Source organism: Mastigoproctus giganteus, chromosome 11 (assembly GCF_048544385.1).
Source record: "Mastigoproctus giganteus isolate SK-2022 chromosome 11, ASM4854438v1, whole genome shotgun sequence".
NCBI lineage: Eukaryota > Metazoa > Arthropoda > Arachnida > Uropygi > Thelyphonidae > Mastigoproctus > Mastigoproctus giganteus.
Genome location: NC_143585.1, coordinates 70,463,630 through 70,479,033, shown reverse-complemented (window position 1 = coordinate 70,479,033; position 15,404 = coordinate 70,463,630). Strand labels below are relative to the sequence as shown.

The following is a 15,404-nucleotide window of genomic DNA, read 5'->3' as shown; positions in this document are numbered from 1 at the left end:
GAAAATTAATTTTTTTATATGATTGAAGATTTCATGGAAGTGTAAACACATTTCACCATAATAACCCACAGAATTCCAGCTGTCGGCATTATCGCAAATTGAGTTTACTGTCCGTTTATGATAGATTTCACTAACAGAAAAGCCCAATAAACAGGTGACTGCTAATTGTTTTATTGTTGTGACCTCCAGAATTTCAACCAAACCACGTTGTACCGTCGGAGACAATCGTAGGGTAATCTCCAGTGCTGCGGTCTCCTGCCCCAATTAAATGGCATGCTGTCCCAATTAAGCGAAGTAAACCCTGGCTATTTTCTCTATCGGGTTCTGTTTTTTTAAGATTTTCCCCAAATAAATGGCTGCCTCGATTAACCAGTTGCCCAAATAACCGGAATCCACTGTATCTTCTTTTATCTTCTCAACCTCCAACCCAAGCATGGTACTAAGTACTGTAGGTTCTAATACCTCTTGTGTTTCGGGTTTTCATAAAAAAAAAAAAGAAAAAAAGAAAAGGAAAGCTCAAAATCAACGTTACATAACTCAATGAAACAGGGAAGAGAAAAATAAAGTACTTTAGAATACACAAATGAAGCAAATAATTTTGAAATTTTTAATAGCACATGTAATCTTCCTATTGTATTGTATGACATGCATTTACTTAATTATTATTATTACTGCAACTTTTTCTCCTTTATTGAATTTTTTGCCCTATGACAGGTACTGATACTTTGGTTGTGTCCGATTATTGTTATTACTGTTGGTCAAGGATGACTTACTATCCTACAGATGCTCAGGATCACAGCTTTCTGGAGTTCCATGTAAGTGTTCTCTGGAAGGCCTATTGCTTCTAGGTTCTTATGGAGGCTCTTTGGCACCATGCTGGTGGTTGACTCAAAGACCGGAATGGTCATTACTTGTTCCGTATGCCAGATTTCCTTAACTTCCTGTCTTAGCTCTGTGTACTTTCTGATCTTTTCCTCATAGGTGTTCTGGAGGTTGCTGGTGCTGGGCACCACTATGTTCCTCAGATAGGTAGACCTTTCCTTCTTGTCAATGAAGGTTATGTCTGGTCCGTTGTGCCGGATTGTCTTTTCTGTTATTATGGCACAGTCCCAGTATAGTTTGTGATTAGGGTTCTCTAGTAGCACAGCCTGAGGTTCGTACTTGTAATATGGTACACTTTCTTTGATAAGTATTTTTGTGCTAGCTTCTGGTGTTTTGACCTGGTCATGTCTCTGAGTATACTCCATCTAAGTGATCACCCTGCACCCCATGGTGACGTGGTGGATCAGTTCTGGGGCCAGGTACCACTGTTGACATGTGCATCTGCCACCCCAGGGTTCTTGGCAATGTATTTCCTGTAATTATTATTATTATTATTATTATAAAACTTTTTCTCCTTTATGGGATTTTTTTCCTGCCCCATGATGGGTGCCAGTACCAAGTGCATGGGGGAGTTGGTTGTGTCTGGTTGCTATTATTATTGTTATTATTACTTTTACTATCCTACAGGTGTTCAGGATTGCAACTTATTATTATTATTATTATTTCTGCCTAATGGGGGCTCCACTCTGTGACGGGTACTAGTACCAAGTGCACAGGGTGGTTGTTGTTATGTCTGGTGTTCCTGTTGGTTGAGGGGGCTCTCTGACTATCCTACAGGTGTTCAGGATTGTGACTTTCTGGAGTTTCTTGTATGTGTTCTCTGGGAGACCTATTGCTGCTAGGTTGTTTGGCATAGGGTCTTTGGCACCATACTAGTGGTTGATGGCATGATCAGGATGGTCGTAATTTGTTGCATTTGCCATATCTCTTTGATCTCTTGTCTTAGGGCCATGCATTTAGTTTTAGTATTAGGAATGGCCACATACATGGTGCAAGGAAGCCTATGGCTTATGCTGCACCAGCCAAAAAAAAAATTAAAAGAAAAGTAAATAAACAATCTATACATTTCCCTCCTCCCATAGGTAACTATCCAGTTTACCTTTGAATTTCCCCAAGCTGTCAGCCAATACCACCCATGTAGGTAACTTATTCCAGTAGTTTATAACTCGCTAGCTAAAATAAAACTTCCTGCAATCCAGTCTAAACATCTCCCCCCATTAACTCAATTTATGGAACCTAGTTTTAGAATCATTTATGACCATAAAAATTTCTCATTCATTTTACTTATGCCTCTCAAAGCCTTAAACATATCAATCAAAAGTCTCCTCTAAGGTGCTTAGTTTCCAAGCTCTGCAACCCACATATTTGAAGTCTTGCCTCATATGGACACCCTTTTGCCAATCCCACCAGGCGAGTTGCCCATCTTTGGATCCTTTCAAGAAGCTCAATGTCTTTCTTTAGGTACGGTCTCCATACTTAAACGCAGTATTTCAAGTGTGATTTAACAATAGCCTTATATAATGGGATTATGATGTCCTTATCTCTACTAGCAAATGTTCGATAAATTATTGATAGGATGATTTATCGAACAAAATGGGCCTTCCTTGCAACCTGTCTACAATGCTCAGAGAGCTTCATGTCTGACTGTATCATAACACCCAAGTCCCTTTCCTCCACTACTGGCTTTAGTTCAACTCTACCAAGTGTATAAGTTATTTTGGGGTTACTGTTCTCCAGGTGTAATACCTTACACTTTGCTGGATTAAAGCATAGCTGCCATTTTTCTGACCATTCCTGAAGTCTATCTAGGTCATTCTGAAGATGCTCTGCTTGGCAGCGGTCATTAACTCCTCTACCAATCTTTATATCATCTGAAAATTTAGACATCACACCCTCTATCCCTTCATCGATGTCATTTACGAAAATCAGAAATAACAGTGGTTCCAATACTGACCTCTGGGGAATCCCACTTCTTACATTAACCCAATCTGAAGAATAACCATTTATCACATGGTTATATGCCTCTTGTCCTGAAGCCATCCTGCTATCCATCTAAGGATTTTCCCTGTGATTCTAACCTGTTCCAGTTATAAAGTAACTGCTCATGTGGGACTGAGTCAAATGCTTTGCTGAAATCCAATGTGTACTTCCTGATATTTTCCTCATGTGTTTTCTTCAGGTTGCCATTATTTGACACCGCTATGTAAATCAGATAGGCAGCATTTTCCTTTTTGTCAACAATAGTTATGTCCGTTCTGTTGGCTGAATAGTCTTTAGCTTTAGCATTAGTAGAAGCATATCACGCAAGAAAGCAAGCTTCGTTATTATGGCTCGGTCCCAGTGCAGCTTGTGGGTTGGGGTCTCTAGTACAGCCTAAGGTTTGTACTTGTAATATAGTACACTTTCTTGAATAAACTGGTATTTCCTTGTTGGCTTCTGATGTATTATCCTGGCTACATGGTAGTGTCTATGAGTGTACCCAACTGGGTGATGACCTTACATCTGTGGTGATGTGTTGGATCATTTCTGAGACCAAGTGGCATCATCGACATGTATCATCTGACACTGTGAGCTCTTTAGCAATGTATTTTCTATAGTTCCTGATGTTGATTACCTGGGGTCTTTAATGGCAAGCATGAATCCTTAAATCTCGGGGAAGAGCATTCCGCTCGTGAGCCATGCATTAGAAGCCATTTTATCTATTTGGTTTTGATAGAAGTCATTGTAGTGTCTACCATGGGGGTGTCCTCCTTGCCCATCTTTCTAGCTTTGTTCTGTCTGGGCAGAAGAAACTCCTCTTCAACAGGTAACATCAGAGATATGTAGCTATAAGTTTTAGAATAAATGATATATATATACACCTATACAAACATATTTTTTTACTTTATTGTCTAACAGAAATTGGAAAACATACGTAATCAAAATAATTACATAATTAAATAATAAAGGCAAAACATTTTATACCTAACTAGAGGATTTACAAATGTTCAAAACAAAAATCGATAAGTTTGCAGAGTGAGGGTTTCAACTACCTTTCCATACTTGCCATATAGCTTTTAAAGATCCATATCAAGTATTGATTTATTCACAAAGAAGTGCCCAACCTCTTTAATAAGGAACACATAGCACAGACATTTTAGTCTTCCCCCCCCATGGAATGGGCCATCTCAGAAGTTGAAAGGACATTAAACTGTTATGCATAGAGTTCAAGTTACTGTGTTAGCTTGATCATCATTAAATATCATTTGATATATGTATGCGCAACATTAAAAAAATAAATTTTGCTCATCAAACTAGAAAAATCATTTTCTTAGAAATCTTAATTTCTTTTGTCTGTCTCTCTGTCTTTTTCATTTTATTTAATTCATAATGTGCAGAGTTAGAGTGAATCATTAAAAAAATTGTTTGTTTGTTTAAAAAATTATATCATAAACCATATACAACAAACTTGAGCACTCTCAGGAATTGAGAGCTGCTGAATTTTAAAAATTTTCTGGATTTTCGAGAGGTATACAGTAATACCCCGACTTATGCTACCCTGACTTACGCGAACTCGGAGTTACGCGGTTCTTGATTTTTTCGTTTGGCAACACTGCCGCCCACTATCTTCAAGGTCGTTTTTCATATGCTATCGATATACGGTGCGACAGCGGAGAGTGAGAGCGAAAGAAGAACAAAATTCAACTTTGCTGCCGCATGAACTGCACACATATACAAGAATTTGCATTCCAACTGTCATATTTATATGTGTACGTTCAAATTCTTGCTCAACTTTTGTCGGAAATTACATCGTTTTCATGAAGAAAAAAACTTTCCAGGCTTTAAGGTTTCCAAAGACCGATTGACAGTGATGGTTGGCGGGAATGCAGCTGGTGACTGCAAGTTAAAACCTCTCTTAATCTATCGCTCCGAAAACCCAAGAGTTTTAAAAAATATATCTAAAATTAGCTTACAAGTGATTTGGAAGTCAAATCATAAAGCTTGGGTGACAGCTTCCGTTTTTGAGGACTGGTTTGGTCACCACTTCATACCCGAAGTCGAACGTTATTGCAAGTCTAAACAGATTCCATTTAAAGTGATGCTTCTTATTGACAATGCACCCGGTCACCCTCCTGCCACCCTAATTAATTTCGACCCACGTGTGAAAGTTGTGTTTTTGCCTCCAAACACAACCAGCTTGCTTCAACTGATGGACCAGGGAGTCATCAAAACATTCAAGGCCTACTACACGAGGCATTCGTTTGCACATCTGAATGAAGCTATGAGACAAAATAGTGAGATATCTGTTAAAGACTTTTGGAAACAATTCAATGTTTTAGATGCTGTAAGAATCATTGAAGAATCTTGGGATGAAATTCACAAAAAAACATTGAATGGTGTCTGGAAGAAACTTTGTCCATTTTTTTTCAAAAACGAGACGAAAACAACGCCAGAAACTGATCATGTCCCTCATATGATAGAAGAAGTTGTTAATCTTGCCAGGCAATTAGATTTGGAAGTCAATGGTGATGATGTCAACGAGCTGTTGGATTCACATAGTGAGGAGCTGACAATGAATGAGCTCATAGAGATGCATGACCAAAATGTCACTGAATTATCCGACACTTCAGACCCAGTTCCATGAGAAAAGCACATAACAATTGCAATCGTGACAGAAGGTCTCACAGCTCAATTGAAAAGGGCTCAAAAATTTTAGAAAACAGACCCCAACGAAGAACGCGTTATAGCTACAAAGCAAGGAATAAAAAATGATTAGCTTTCTACAAAGAAATTCTGCGTGAAAAAAAGGTGCTGTGTCGTCAGATGAATTTGTTAGATTTTATGAAGCCATCGACAACGAAATAACTTTTTTACGTAACTCATTTATTTTTTTAATACATAATTTGTATTAATATATATAAATAACTGCAATTTTATTAAATATTTTTCTTTTAAACTAGTGTTTTTGTTAGTCTTTGGTCCCAATTAAACAAAATTTATATGTATTTATATGCAAAGTTGTACCCCGACTTACGCGAATTCGACTAAAGCGATTTTCGTCGGACCCACCTATCGCGTAACTTCGGGGTATTACTGTACTTAGTGACAGCAATTTTAGATGAGTGCATTTCAATATATATTAAGCACAAACAGCTGAACTTATTTTTAAACAAATGGCCAATTAACCTTTTGGTGAGACCATCTGTTTGAAAGTAGTGCAATACCAGGGGAACTCATTACAAAAGCAAGTTTCTTCTGCTATGAGAATTAAAACCTTTGCATTATCTATACAATTTAAATACTGCTGGCAGATAAAAGGATAAGACAGCCCTTCAAACATCTTATAAAGAGAGAGAAATATCACTCTTTTTTTGTATGGATTCCTACGACAAATGCAATTTGATACAAGTGCTGAATTGCTTTCTTAATATTTCTAGATTGTAAAATGTCGACATTTTTTTTTTTTGTAAAATGTGTCAGATTTTACAGTTAATTGTAATTAGGATGGAAGCTTGTGATGTTATATTTACTTGGCATTTACAGATCCTTTTGATATTATTTTGATTAGTAAAATAATAAGAGGAGTTTACCTCAATATAGTGCGTAGAACACTTCCGTATGATACCCTCCAGAAATTAAAACGGAAAAAACGAAAAAATCGACAACTATGATACCCTCCAGAAATTAAAACGGAAAAAACGAAAAAATCTACAACTTACCGGTACATTACAGTAAAATATAAATAATTAAATAATCAATTTAACACAATTTAAAACAATTAAAAATCAAATTAACGCAATTAAAAGAATCTAACGAAAATATTCAAAATGATTTTCCTTCCTGAAGCTGACAACGCTTTTCGACTGTATGTTGTGATCACAGGAATGAAAATTACCGAATCGGGTTAAACCTGATACTTAAATAGAGATTATTTGTCTTCGCGCATGCGCGTAAAGGTCCACGCATCGGAGATCAAATATGGCCGCCGAACATTAACAGAATTCTTGTGTAATTTAATTTCAACGGTTTCTGCAATTAATAGTCGCGTATAATTACGTTGAACGTTAAGTATTTTGGCCTCGTTAAATAAAAAAATTATGTTTTTCGTTAATGGCATGAAAGGCTAATTCTGACGCTGCTGAACGAGAAGCACGAACTGAGGCTTCATGTTGATTTACACGAATATTAAGAGAAAATCGGGTCGAACCTTGATAAGACGAGTCGCAATCACCGCAAGAAATGTTGTATACCAGATCATTAATTTGTGTTGCGAACGCTGAAAGAACCAAGCGATTGTTCAGTATAGTGTGTAACTTCCGTATTGGCCTAGCTACAATTTTAAATTCAGTATCTTTAAAGAATCTGTTAAGCTGTTTGTGCCACTGTTCAACATATGGGACAGAAATAAAGTATTTTTTGATATTACTATTGTTGTTTGGTGTACTATTTTGTATCCTATCCTTAGCTTGTACCCTAATTCGGTTTATTGTGGTAATGGAATAACCCCTGTTTAAGAATCTGCTAGTTAATATTTGTATTTCTGAGTCCAAAGCAGATTCCGTCGTTGAATATTTATAGGCATTAAGAAATTGATTAAAGATAATCGATCTTTTGTAGGTGAACAGGTGATAGCTATTATAATGTAGAAGCATACCGATGTTTGTAGGTTTTCGATAGATGCTAAATTGTATTTTATTCGAGTCCCGGGTAAGCGTGAAATTTAGAAAGTTTAATGATTTTGTATCCGTATCCTCCCTTTCCAATGTAAATTTGAGTCTAGAATGAATATTATTAAACGAATGTAAAATGTCTTGGATAGTATTACTATCGGTAATAACTAGAACATCGTCTAAATACCTCCCATAGTATGTGATACGGGTTCGAAAAGGTGTCAAATGTATCTGCTCAATCGTTGAGAGATAGATCTCTGACATTAAGCCACTCAGGCTCAAACCCATTGGTAATCCAAAAATTTGTTTGTACACCTTGTCTCGAAAGGTGATGTAGTTAGCCTCAACTAACAGTTTAATTAAGTGAAAAATTTCCTTAATAGGTAGCTTCGTATAATTAATCGTGTCGAGTTTTTATTTAACATATCCCAAATAATATCTAATGTGTATTCAACGTTTACATTCGTATATAATGAGGTAACATCTAGTGAGAATAAATTGTCATTGTCGCCGAGTCTACAGTCTTTAAGCTTATTAAATAATGTATCGTAGTTCTTAATCCCAAATTGTATTACCTGTCTAAAGGGTTTTATAATGTTATATATATGTGTGGCTAAGGATGAAAATGCCGAGTTCCTGTAGGAAACAATAGGTCGAATAGGAAACCCAGTCTTGTGTAATTTTACCTGACCGAAAAGTGCAGGAATATTGTATGTTCTGGACTTCAATTCCTTTAACTGAACCATAGTAATGTAGTCGTTTTTTCGATATGTGGTTAACGTTTTATTGTATTGATCGACCAAATTGGTAAACAGTGCCAGGTCTACTTCATGATAAGTGGAGGTATCTGACACAACTGAATCTAACTTATTAATATAATCATGTTTATCTAGTATTACCACTGTATCTCCTTTATCTGCCCTCTGTATAATAATGTCCTTATTTCCCCGAAGTTCTCGTAAAGCTGAACTGTTTATTCAATTTCGGAAGTTGCGTTTCTTTTATGTTATTCACTACTTGGTTAACTTGTTGAATAAATACATCTTTTTGTGGAACATTACGAAGTCCAAATTCAATATCAATTACGCATTGTTTTTTAGGCAGTTTTTGAGGTGGTAAATTATAATTTTGTCCTTTGGATAAAAGCGAAATCTGGTCCTGCGATAGTGTACACGAGGAAAGATTTGTAACCTGTTGATATGTCGGTTTGTTGGATACTGGGTGAGGGGGTGTTCATGAACTAGCTGACATATTCTGTGGTAGCACGTTGTGTGTCTGTGGGGGGGGATGTCACCCAACTCGTATGAACTTGGTCGCAAGCCCGTGACAATGTGTTAGAATTTGCATGAACGTGTCTGTTTTTTATTTCTGAGGCCTGTGCTTCCCGTCACAAATCTATGGAGGTCTTCAATACAGACCAATCATTCGGATGTAGATAATTTTTTAATTTATCACGAAGCTTCCTAACCTGAGAAAGGTATTTTTGTTTATTCGAATATCGAGATTTTAAGGCAAGCTTAACAATATTACGCGATGTCGCCAGTGTTAATTGTTTTATGTCTGAAATTTTTTGATTTAAATTCACCCTAGCAAACTTCGGAATGATGTTGTTTTGAAGGCAATATTTTAGAAAAGAAATATGGTAACTTTGGGCCGAGTACCTTAGTGTAGATTTAATGTAATTTTGTACCAAGCCATTCAAAAAATCTCCCATAGTTGTGTGTATCGATTGTTTACTGCTGGAGAGACAGGAAGTGAATGAAATAGTCAATAAGAGTTTAAAAATTAATTAGATAGTATGAATCAGTAATATTATTATCAATTTTACTAATATTATTATCAACGTAGAACATATTGAGTAGTACAGCTCTGATTCATACTATCTAATGATATTATTTTGAACATTTTTGTATCTCTAAATATATGTAATTTGGATATGTGTTGATATGATTTTTATTTAAATAGCTTTATTCTTATTTACAAGCTATGGCCCATCAATCACTTTCCTGATACCACTGTCAACATGGCATCTGTCCAGTTAATTCAGCAACATAATTCCCAGTTCACAAATGAAAAGCTGTTGATGCAGGTAATGTGTACTGATATATTGATATTTTTTTAAAATTTGAATATTAAATGTGTATTTAATTAATACATCAGAAAAAAAAGGCAGCTCTATTAAAAAAAACATTCATTTGCATCTAATTTAAGCTTAAAAACCTTATTTACCATCCATTAAATAAATTTTCTGTTTATGCTCTGGGTCAACCACATAAGGTCAGAACAGTTCACAAGATAGAGAGAATATAAGATTAGAAGTCACATGGGTTTGAACCACAGTCAAAGTACATACACTTTTTGTATCCCCACACTTGACCACTGGGCTACAGAAGCCTCACTTCATTAGAGTAATCTACACTAGTGCTAAAAAACTAAGGAGCAAATATAGTTATACAAATTCATTTTTAAATGCAAATACAAATAGAACCAAATATCCATCATTTACATAAAAACGATGTTTTCAGAACCACTATATTTCATGTTAATTGCCCACACTGTTGATTTTAAGATGTCCAAACATTTTTGTGGTGACTGATTCTTCGAGGTGGAAAATAATGAGGAGAATACAGGCAGGATGAAGTGAAGCCAAAGTGACTACATAGCTAAATGTGACTCTCACCATTACAAGCAGATTCTGAGAGAACAAGATTCTGGATTTAGATCTCAAAAACAAGCAGTTTTTGAGATCTAAATCCACATAAGATGACAGTTCATCATCAGCCATTTTCAATCCACTGCAGGATGAAGGCCTCTCCAGCAACTTTCCAGTTCCTTCTGTTTTGTGCAATGGCCATCCATTTACTACCCACAAACTCATGAATTTCATCTGTTCATCTCCATTGTTGTCTTCCAGCTTTTCTTCTAGCTCCTCTTGGGTACCATTCTGTTATTTCTTAGTCCATCTGTCATCATGTCTTTGAGCTATGTGTCCTGCCAAAGACCATTTTAGTTCTTTAGTTTTGATAAGCATGTCCTTTACTTGAGTTTGCTGCCTAATCCATGTGTTTCTCTTCTTATCTAACTCTGATTCCCAATATAATTCGTTCCATTCTTCGCTGTGTAGTTCTCAGCTTCTCTTCCATTCTTTTGGTGATTGCCCAAGTTTCACTTCCATAAGTCATGGTGGGGAGTATACATTGGTTCATTATTTTACATTTCAGACAAATTGGGATATTGCTCCTGAGTATGTGACTATATTTCCTGAATGCTATCCATTCAAAATTTATTCTTCTCTTGACTTCCAGCCATTTATCATTATTACAGCTAATTACTTGTCCCAGATAAGTATATGACTCCACCTTTCAATTACTGCTCCTTCAATCATTATATCCCTTTCTGTGGCATACTTGTTCATCATTACTTTTGTTTTAGTCATATTCATCTTTAGTCCAAAATCCTTACTAACTGTGCATAACTGATTAAGATTTTCCTCTAATTCTTTGGGATTGTGGCTTATGACCACAATGTCATCTGGAAATCATAAATGGTTTAGGTACTCTCCATTCACATTGACTCCTTTCTGCGACCAGTCTAATCTTCTGAAAGCTTCTTCAAGGGCAGCAGTAAACAACTTCGGAGATATTGTGTGTCCTTGTCGAACTCCTTTCTCAATTTTAAATTTACTACTGTCTTTCTCTAGTCTAATAAAGGAGGTAGCATTCTCATATATTTTCTTCAAAATCATGATGTATGGGGTATCTATGCCTTGTCTTTCCAGTGCCCGAAACATTGCCTTATGCTGTATGGAGTCAAATGCCTTTTCATAATCCACAAATGAAAGGCATAATAGTGTTTTATATTCATTTCCTTTCTCCATTAGCTGTGATATTACGTGAAGGTGATCCACAGTTGAGAATCCTGTCCTAAAGCCAGCTTGCCTTTCAATTGATTCTCATCAAGTTTTTCTAATCTGTTAGTAATGACCGTTGTGAACAACTTGTAAATGTGGGATAACAAGCTAATTGGTCTATAATTTCCAATTTCTGATTTATCTCCTTTCTTATGCAGAAAACTATGATTTCATAATTCCACTCCTTAGGTGTCACACCTTTTCTAATGCATTTTGTGAAGAGTCTTGCCAGTTTTTGTGTCATGTCTCTTCCTCCCAGTTTTAACAACTCTACAGTAACTTCATCTTCCCCTGGGGTTTTCTGATTTTTCATTTTCTTCAATGCATGTTCTATCTCATCAGGAAGGATATCAGGTATGTTGTATGTGTTACTAATTTGTGATCCATCTTCCCCACTGCTGACATCATTCCCTCGCTCCTTGTATAACTCTTTATAGTAGTTTTCTGCTATTTGAATTATGCCTTCTCTGCTGTTTATAAGTACACCATCGCTATTCTTCAGTTTCAGTATCATTTGTCTTTCTGTATTACTGCTCATGGCTGCTGATTTAAATCCTTTGTTTTCCCTTAATGCTTGTTCTACTTTTCTTGTGTTAAATTTTCTTATGTCCTCTCTGAGTCTCTTTCTAATGGCTTTGCATAACTCAGTATACTCAATTTTCTCCTTGTCAGCGTTTTTCTTGCTCTTCATTTGTCATCTTCGGTTCATCATGACAAGTGTTTCTTGACTAATTTTTTCTTCTTTGGATTTCTTTTTACCTATAGGTTTCTTGGGCTTTATCACTTTCAGAAAGTTGTAATATTCCTCATCGATATCTTGGTCCTGAGCAGTCTGCAGAAGCTCAAACTTGTTCTTAAGTTCCCATACATACTGCTTTTATTCCTCTTCTGTTATCTCGAAGACCTTTGTATTATTTACTCGAGTCCGTTTTTTTCCTTTATTTTCTTACATCTATATCAAGTGTGAATCTTACCATTCTGTGATCACTTGCACGGCAAATTGCTTTGCAACTTTCTGGATCTACATGATAACTTGTATTGGCATGCTATTTACACAAGGCTTTGTGAGGGTCAGTTGGGGTGGGGGAAATCATTCAAGATAACCAGCTATCTATGTTCCATTGATCACACACACACACACACACACACACACACACACACACACACACACACACACACACACACACACACACACACACACACACACACACACACAACCAGTTTGAATTGGTTCTGATAGCATGTCAACTGCGCCTGAGAAATAATGGATCATGGCACTTCTCACTGATGAGTCAAACAAAACCCCATGACCTGCCCTGGCAGCCTGTCTGCATTGCTCAGAAAACTTCATATCTGCCTGCACAATTACTCCCAGGTCTTTTTCATTTTCTACCACCTTAAGTGTAGTACCACACAGTTGGTACGTTTCTCTGGGGTTACTTCTACCCATATGTAGTACTTTGCATTTGTCAAGGTTAAACTTCAGTTGCCACTTCTTAGCCCATCTGCCCAAATTATCTAGATCCTGTTGCAGTAGCACACTGCCATTACTGTCATTAACAACCCTGCCAGCCTTTGTATCATCTGCAAACTTCGACATTAAGCCTGATATACCTTCATCAATATCATTGATAAATATACAAAACAACAGTGGACCTAACACCGAACCCTGTGGGACTCCACTAATAACATTAGTCCAAGAAGAGCAGCACCCATTGATTACCACCCTCTATCTTCTAGCACTTAACCATCCTTTTATCCATTGTAGCAACTTACCCTTAATACCATTCTGCTCCAATTTGTACAATAGTCTTCCATGCGCAACAGTGTCAAAAGCTTTCCTGAAATCCAAATATATGATATCAAAATTATTTTTTGCATCCAGTTCCTTTGTAACCACATCATAATATCCTATCAAATTTGTCAGACAAGACTTTCCCTTAACAAACCCATGCTGTGTCTGAATTATTGCTGCAGTCTTGTCTAGATGATCCTGCAATGCATCTTTAACCAGTGACTCCATTATTTTACCCGGAACAGAAGTTAAACTAACTGGTCTGTATTTACTCGTGTCACCCTTCGATCCCCCTTTGTGAATTGGGGATACATTTGCACAAATGTATCCCCATGGATACATTTGGTCATGCATGTATTCTTGCTAAGGAACTATCATAGCTGTAATGAGGTATGATTCTTGATCCTTATGTTTGTCCTTTTGCACATACAACTGATCCAGACTTTCTTTTAATGTATAACAGTGCAATTCAGAACCCTCCTTGTGAATCACAGCCTTCAGAGGGAGAATGTTTGTTTGTTTGTTTGTTATTTGGTTTTTAGGAGCATTAGCAACTAAGGCCATATTGCTCCGGGATATGCGGTGGTCATTCCCTGACCTTTCCGCATTCTCCGTAATTGGTGGTGACGGGCTCGAACCCCGGTCTAATCAAGAAGCATGTGCTATGCACTGCTGCTCCTTCCCACCTGGCTACGGAGGCGCCACAGAGGGAGAATGGACAGACAGATATCAAGACCTCATTCAAATTCAGTATGCCTGGGATACTCTAATCAGGAAGGTTACTTTAATTAAACAGTATGTTGCCGACCGGGCTAGCCAGGTGAGTAAAGTGCCTGCCCAGCAACCCAAAGGTCGTGGGTTCGAATCCTGCCTTGGGCTTGGATCAGAATAAAATGCAAAAACTTTGGGAGGTGCATTATGACCACAGAAGCTGATGCGCCAACAACTAACAAAAAAAAAAAAAAAAACCTTTAATTAAACAATATGTTAAAAATATTAGCATTAGTAGAGGCATATGATGCAAGAAAACAAGTTTATATAGCATCAGCTGGAAAAAAAAAAAAAAAAAAAAAAAACTTCACATTTCACCCATCCATTCACTCCAAATATTTGTCTATTCTGATTTCAACTTATTTAAGTTGACCTCCACTTCAAAAGATGGAAGTTTGTTCCAACTATCAACAACCCGCTGGCTAAAGGCAAATTTCTGCACATCTATTCTACAATTGTCTTTCCTCAAATTGAATTTGTCCCCTCAGGTGAGTAATCTGAGCAAGAGGAAGAATGCCATCAGCATTGAGCTTGCTCCAACCATTCAAGGCCTTATACACCTCAATTAGATCACCTCACAGGTGCCTAGTCTCCAGACACTGCAATTTGCAGAATTTAAGCCTTTCTTGGTAACAGCAACTCTTTGTTCCACTCACCAGTCTCATTGCCCTTCTCTGTACTCGCTCTATCCAACAGCTCTACATCCTTCTTCAAATGCAACCTCCAGACCTATATGCAGTACTCAAGATGTGGCCTGACCATTGCCTTATAGAAGGGGACAATCACCTCCTTATCCCTGCTAGAAAAATTCCTGTATATCATTGACAAGACACCATGAGCTACTCTTGCAGCCTGTCTGCACTGTTCAAAAAACTTCATATCTGACTGCTCAATTATCCACAGATCCTTTTCATTCTCCACTACCATGAGTGTAGTACCACCCAGTTTGCACGTTACGCTGGGGTTAAGGTTACCCTTATGCAGTACTTTACATTTCTCAATGTTAAACTTCAGTTGGCACCTCTCAGCCCATCTGCTCAACTTTTCTAGATCCTGTTGCAGTAGCATACTGTCATTAGTGTCATTAACAACCCTGCCAACCTTCATATCGTCTGCAAACGTGGACATTAAGCCTGATATACCGTCATCAATATCACTGATAAATACAGAAAACAACAATGGGCCCAACACAGACCCCTGGGGGACAACACTAATAACATCAGTCCACAAAGAGCAGTGTCCATTGATTACCACTCTTTGTCTTCTTCCACTCAACCATCCCTTTTATCCATAGCAGCAAGTTCCCTTTAATGCCACATGCACTGCTCTAATTTGTACAGCAGTCTTCCATGTGCAACAGTGTCAAAAGCTTTTCTGAAATCCAAGAATATGACAT

At 37.2% G+C, this 15,404-nt stretch overlaps 1 protein-coding gene across 1 annotated transcript in view; it reads left to right on the top strand.

Moving 5' to 3' along the window:
• The window catches only part of LOC150078109 (protein SSUH2 homolog), a 215,535-nt gene that overhangs the window by 196,612 nt on the left and 3,519 nt on the right, over nucleotides 1-15,404 (top strand). Inside the window, exon 11 of the mRNA XM_090384941.1 lies at nucleotides 9,517-9,621. Coding sequence (XP_090241067.1) covers nucleotides 9,517-9,621 — 105 coding nt within the window. The remainder of the gene's footprint in view (nucleotides 1-9,516; nucleotides 9,622-15,404) is intronic.